This window comes from Pholcus phalangioides, unplaced genomic scaffold (genome assembly GCF_987345545.1).
Source record: "Pholcus phalangioides strain wild (caught in Gottingen) unplaced genomic scaffold, Ppha-v1.0 ptg000024l_1, whole genome shotgun sequence".
In the NCBI taxonomy this organism is placed as follows: domain Eukaryota; kingdom Metazoa; phylum Arthropoda; class Arachnida; order Araneae; family Pholcidae; genus Pholcus; species Pholcus phalangioides.
The window spans coordinates 32,014,520-32,020,931 of record NW_028301616.1 but is presented as its reverse complement, the minus strand read 5'-3'; the positions used below and the strand labels follow the sequence as shown (position 1 = coordinate 32,020,931).

Sequence of the window (6,412 nt, the reverse complement as noted above, 5' to 3'; positions counted from 1 at the left end):
AAGATGATACTTTTAATGAGATAAAGGGTTAGGAAGCGATAACGAGTCTCGTGTGCTATGCGTCATTACTCGGGCAGACAGTACTCATATAGTTATCAGTGTCGCGTGCAGAATAATCGAAGCAACGCGAGTGATGCATACTCACGTCAATATCATTATCAGTGATTTATGTAACATTGGATAGTGTATCGTTAGATATTGGTACTGTATCAGTGATGCATGCTCACATGAATATATTGTATCAGTGATTCACGTGAATGAGATAGTGATGCTACTCACATCATTATCAGTGATTCATGTAACATTGGATAGTGTATCATTAGATATTGGTACTGTATCAGTGATGCATGCTCACATGAATATATTGTATTAGTGATTCACGTGAATGAGATAGTGATGCTACTGGGTGCACTTTGAGATTCACAGTATATTCCTATACTTATGCTTATCAACTGCAACTGCAGTATATAAACTGCGGGACAGACACAATTCCTTAACTTAGTTCTCTCGCTCGCTTGGATACACTTCTCTCTCCGCAACTTGGTAAGATTTTTTTTTTCTATGGCTTCTTGCGTGTTAGATTTTGAGGGATTCTTGCTTAAAAGTGGGATATATGTTGTTAAGGAAATGGCTTGCTTTGATTTAAGCACAGGGAGAGTATATCACTCTCTCTACAAGCCGCCATTCTCTAGCAAGGAGCTATCCGAAGAAGATTTCCCACAAATGCTCTGGGTTAGCAGAAATCTTCTTAATATTAGATGGGGGGAAGGGCTTTTCGATTATAATTTAATGAAAATTCATCTCACCACTGTTAATAACAGATATAGTTGCATTTATGTGAACTGCAGGCAAAAAAAAAAATTTCTAGAGCAACGATTCAACCTGGAGACAGTGAAAGTCTTAAACTTCCCAAAATCCTTGACTTCTTGCGGGTTTCACCCTCTGCAAAAAGGGCATTGCGCAAGAAGCAAGGTCGTAGCATGCGCTGAATGGTTAGATGCATAAAAATTTAATTTTGTAAAATAATAATAATAATAAAAATTTAAAAAACTTAAAAAAAAAAAAAACTTCTGTTAAAATATATATTTCGCAATTTTTTTTTTTTTCATCTTGAGAGTTGCGGAGAGAGACTGTATGCGTTGTTTTCATTTAGACAGATGGAAAGCCTCCGCTATGAATACGCTCGGAACGTACTGGATACTTCCGTTGCGATACTACACCAGCTCGAATCTGAAATCGTGTACCGTCCAGCAGAGGAATGCGTCTTCAAGTTTGGCGACAAGACTTATCCGATGCCCAGACAGCATGCTGGGTATGGTGACGCTGGCCTACACTACACCTTTTCCGGAATGACCCTCCAGGCCCAACCGTGGACACCTCTCCTCTTGGATTTGAAAGCCGTGGTCGAGAGCATCTCAGGCCATGACTACAACTTTGTTGTCGTCAACCGATACTCTGATGGAACCAAGAGCATCTCCCCGCATTCCGATGACGAATCACAGCTCGTCAAAGATTACCCCATCGCTTGCCTCTCCCTGGGCGCTGAAAGAAAGCTCGTGTTCTCTCGACGGGGGCACCAATCCGTGGACCGAATCCTGGAACACAACAGCCTGCTGACGATGCTACCTCCAACCAACCAGCTGTGGCGTCACGCGATACCTAAAGACCCAAAAGTAAAAGACGTCCGACTCAGCCTGACGTTCCGGAAAATGGTTTCGAGTAACAAGCGCCCATCACCGAACACTCAACCACCATCGGCTAAGAGATCTCGCAGCAGTGGATTCAATAAGGAAGCGCCGCCTCCCAACATCTTTCACGTGAAGGAGAACTTTTTCGTCAGCGTCGTGATCTTCAGTGGTGAAGTGCGCGTACATATTCGAGAATTTTTCGAACGCGATGGACTCATGCACCCAGCTAAAAATGGAGTGACTCTTTCGCCGTACGTGTGGGAATGTTTGAGAACCGAATTCTCTCGTCGTACTATGCTGCAACGCGTTGATAGAACTTTCCTAGTGTCGGAGAACCTGATCGTGGACTACAGCGGTGATGATGTGCTAATTCAAACTCTACATCGCGGGGACAACAAAATTTTCAAGTGCTCCGAAAACCCCCTCAAAATGACTTTCCAGGCAATCGAGGCACTCTTCTGGAGCGAGGATGATAAACCACTTCATACCGTGATCAGTGAGCTCGTGCAGAAAACGCTCTGCTTGGACTATCTGAAAGTGTGTGTGCGCGAAAACCAAACTAAAGGAACGAGTTCTATGGATATCACCGACATTTTGGCTAAATTGGTGAGTGAAAAACTTTTTGCTAGCATCGAAAAAATTGTTGACTGCCATGGGTGTTCCATGGGATATGCTAATCAGTTGGGTCATGAATGTCTGCAGTTGAATGATAATTTAATGTTTTATAAATATTTTGATCATGCTTTAACCCTGATTGACTTTCGCGAAGTCGCTAAAACTCTGGCGGAAAATTACGATGTAGCGGAAAAATGTTTTAATGCGATTGATTTTGATGTTTTGAAATCTAAGATAGAAGAAATTTATTTGAAATAAATGAAAATCATATAAAATGACTTTGTATTTTATTGCTCCTTTGGTTTATTTTTACTTTTCAGCTTGGACATACAAAAGTTTATTTGTGACTTGAAAAAAATTTTATTTTAAAATTAATGAAACGATTCATCTTTGTTTAGTTTAGAAAATAAAGTTTAATTTAGGAATGAAAAAATCATCAGAAAATAAAGTTTAATGTAGGAAAGATCCCCAAGTTAGAAAAAAAAAAAAAGTCTGAAATTAAACGATAATTTGGGAAAGATCCTTCTCTTTGGTGATATCTTCGAAGTGACGTTATGGGAAAATCTTGGGATAGAAAAAAATTAAGTTAGAAAATGCATCCCTCCAAAAAATAACAAAGTCAGAAAATAAAGTTTAATTTAGGAATGACCCCTCTTTGAAATAATCTCATCACTTGGGAAGTCAGAAAATAAACGATAATTTGGGAAAGAGTTGAAAGAACGGTAATGAACTTTAAATTTCCCAGGGTGTTGAGAAAAAAAAAAAAACCAAGTCAGAAAATAAAGTTTAATTTAGGAGCAAATTTTTTCTAAGTCAGAAAATGAATTCAAAAGTTTAATTTAGGAATGAAAAAAAAAATCATTAGAAAAATAACTAAGTCAGTAAAAAAACAATAATTTGTGGAAGAAAAGATTAATTTAGGAATGACCCCTCTTTGAAATAATCTCATCACTTGGGATGGAAAAAAAAAATTTAGGAGCATCCCTCCAAAAAAAAAAAAACAAGTCAGGAAATAAAGTTTAATTTAGGAGCAAATTTTTTCTAAGTCAGAAAATGAATTCAAAAGTTTAATTTAGGAATGTTCCCTGAAAAAAATCATCACTTGGGAAATAAAGTTTAATTTAGGAATGACCCCCCTGAAAAACGATAATTTGGGAATGACATCATAGGCAAGAACGATAATTTAGGAATGACGTCATAGGAAGCGCCATCTAGCGAGCCTCAACAAGTGCGAAGCACCCATTTGTTTGATGCGCAGCAAGTGGGGAGCCCTATTGTTTGATGCGCAGCAAGTGGGGAGCCCTATTGTTTGATGCGCAGCAAATGCGCAGTCCTATTGTGCACCAAAACCGCTAAAATCACCCTACTGTTCTCTGTGTTGATGTCGGCTCCGGCATCCACGAGAGCGTCTATGAACAACAGCGACGGGAGGTAATCCAAGCCGAGGAAGTACGGAACGACGTGCAATGCGGCCCAATCGGACGCAGCCCTCGCGTTGACGTCGGCACCCGATTTTATGAAATACCTCGTCGTGTCTATTTCGAAATTACATATGGCCAAGATTAGCGGCGTTATTCCATCTTCAGCCCCGACATTGACATCTGCGCCTGCGTCTAAGAGGGCTTTCGCCACTTCAAGGCTCATGTGGTTCGAGAGCGCCATGTATAAGGGCGAGTCCCCGCTTGCGGATTGCTCGTTGACGTCCGCTCCGGCCTGAACCAACACTTTCGTCAGGTGTTCCAGCTTGTTGTCGATGGCCACCGTCAACGGTGTGCGTCCTCTGCGGTCTCTGACGTTGACGTCGGCACCGGCGATTACCAGGTCCTCCACGATGTCGAACTGACGCGTCTGGGAAGCGTACGCGATCGCCGAATAGTCGCTGCGGTCTTTGACGTTGACGTCTACGGCGGCGAATCGTATCAGGAACTTCACGATCTCGCTCTGTCGACCGATGACCGCTGCTATCAAGGGTGTCCTCTGCCTGCTGTTCCTCAGGGAGCTGACGTCGACTCCCGCTTCCACTAAGGACTTCAACTCTGTTAGACGTTCTTCCTCGAAGAACTTCCTCAGTGTCTTGATGCCGAGGTTCTGCTTCGAGATGTCCGTTCCTGGTGGTTTGCCGAGGAGACGCAAACTCCTCCTTCTGGTTTCTAGTGTGTAAGGCATGGTTGGCTCTGTTTTTACTGTTTTGCACTGTTATCGTTCGGTTACTGATTGGTGATCGACGGCAGCGGCGTGTGTTTTCTGTTTTCAAGTGTTTCAGTGGACAGTTGATGAATGAATGATGTTGCAAATAATATTCCGTATTCATTATTTTCCTTTTCAACAATAGATAGGAATCCTTCGTTGTTGAAATGCCGTTCTCAGGAAAGATACTGTTAGAAAAACAAAAACCCGCTGTTGCATAGTAGGCTACTGCACGCATGCGTGAGTACCTAATTTATGCATGCAGTCGGTATGTGCGTTATTACTCTAAGGCAGAGGTTTTCAACACATGGGTCGCTATCCACATGTGACTCGAAGCTTTTTTGCAGTGTCTAAAAGGTTGAAGGTGTCTAATAGGCTCCCTGAGATATCTGAATGGTAATATCCCCCGGTATATTCTGGGGGGGGGGGGGAAACAACGGGTGAAATTCAAGTGCGGTAAAATGTTTAGATGTTAAGAAGTAAAGATTTTAAGTAAAATATAGAGATAAAGTTTGACTACATTCAGAATCCCAAAACTGCCCCATAAATCTAGGGCATAGTTTCCCAAAATTTTTGTTCCACAACCCCCCTTCTTCAGAATTTTTTCTCTCATCGCCCCTACTCAAGTGTACCCATAGGATCCCATGCCATACCCATAACTTCTTCTCCCCTGGACAATTCCATCGCAAGGGGGCAATATTGCCCACTGTGGGAAACACTGATCTAGGGTAATCTTTATAACGCATGGCATTGACCCGGAGCGTTCGTATCGATAGGGCACCTACACACAAAGAGATCCAGTGCTATGATTTTCGAGATTGTAATTATGTGAGCTGTTATATATGTTATATATATATATACTTCCCATTAAGTACGAAGAACCCAGAACAACACTTTCTTTGGGGAGTTGGGGGCGGCTCATGATTTGAGGCAACTATAAATTAGCCTCTGGACGGGGGACGGGGGGTCCGGACAAAGATCACATCGGAGGGCCCTGAAATTATATGGCCCTGTGTTAATTGCTCTAATTTTCAGGTGGAAAAATGAGGCATTTGCACGAGCAGCATCTGCTTTTTGTTTTCATTGTACAACTCCTCATGGAGTACCTCTACGCATCCGAGTGGTCTTGTCGGGCCCATGCGTTAAGACGGCCCTGGGGTAGTTTATTAAAGAATCATACAATATCTTCCTTCCTCAATTGAGAAACGAACAAATGGGTGGAAACAACCCTTTTTTAACGCCTGATAATAAACGAACATCCCCTCCCGTTGGAAAGCACCATTGCAAAAATTTATGCACATTTTGAAAGCGGTTCTGTTTTGGTAGGGAAACAAATGTTGTTCATTGATGGTGTAGTAGCGACATCTGTTGTAAACATATGCAAGGAATATAGTCGAAGATGCTTTGGCATGCGTCCTCACGCGTCCAAGTTTAGGTACTTCTGGTAAATACTCTAATGCTTTCAATAGCATATTTAGTGTGTAAGTAATAAAGAATATCTCAACGTTGGAACCCCTGCTGTCATCTATATGAAATATAAAAAGTCTAAACATCAGAGTGCTTAAAAAAATTCCGTTGAGTGAATGAAAATTTTTATCTCTGTGGTGCCAAGGAACAAGGCCGGAACTAGAGGGCAACTGCCCCGGGCGGAAAAATTTAGGGGTGGCAATTTTAGGTGGGAACAAAGAACACCGTGTTATAAAATTATCGAATTTTAAAGTTCTGGGGACGGCAAAATAATGTTTGCCCCGGGCGGCAAAAATCCTAGTTATGGTCATGCCAACGATTCTCACATGCACAGAACTGTTTCTCTGCGCGTAGAATTCCGATATATGTGCGGAACGACAATATAACATGCTTATACAATTTGGGGAATTTTTATTCTGTTAGAAAAAACTCTGCACAGCGAAGCATTCTCAGCC

At 41.8% G+C, this 6,412-nt stretch overlaps 1 protein-coding gene across 1 annotated transcript; it reads left to right on the top strand.

Annotated features, from left to right (window-relative positions):
• The first annotated feature begins 450 nt into the window (after positions 1 to 450).
• LOC149069235 (uncharacterized) lies at positions 451 to 2,636 on the top strand. Its single transcript, XM_089251017.1, has 2 exons — positions 451 to 543; positions 1,154 to 2,636. Exon 2 carries the CDS (start codon positions 1,158 to 1,160, stop codon positions 2,559 to 2,561), a length of 1,404 nt encoding a protein of 467 aa, XP_089107143.1. The 5' UTR covers positions 451 to 543; positions 1,154 to 1,157; the 3' UTR covers positions 2,562 to 2,636.
• The last annotated feature ends 3,776 nt before the right edge of the window (positions 2,637 to 6,412 follow it).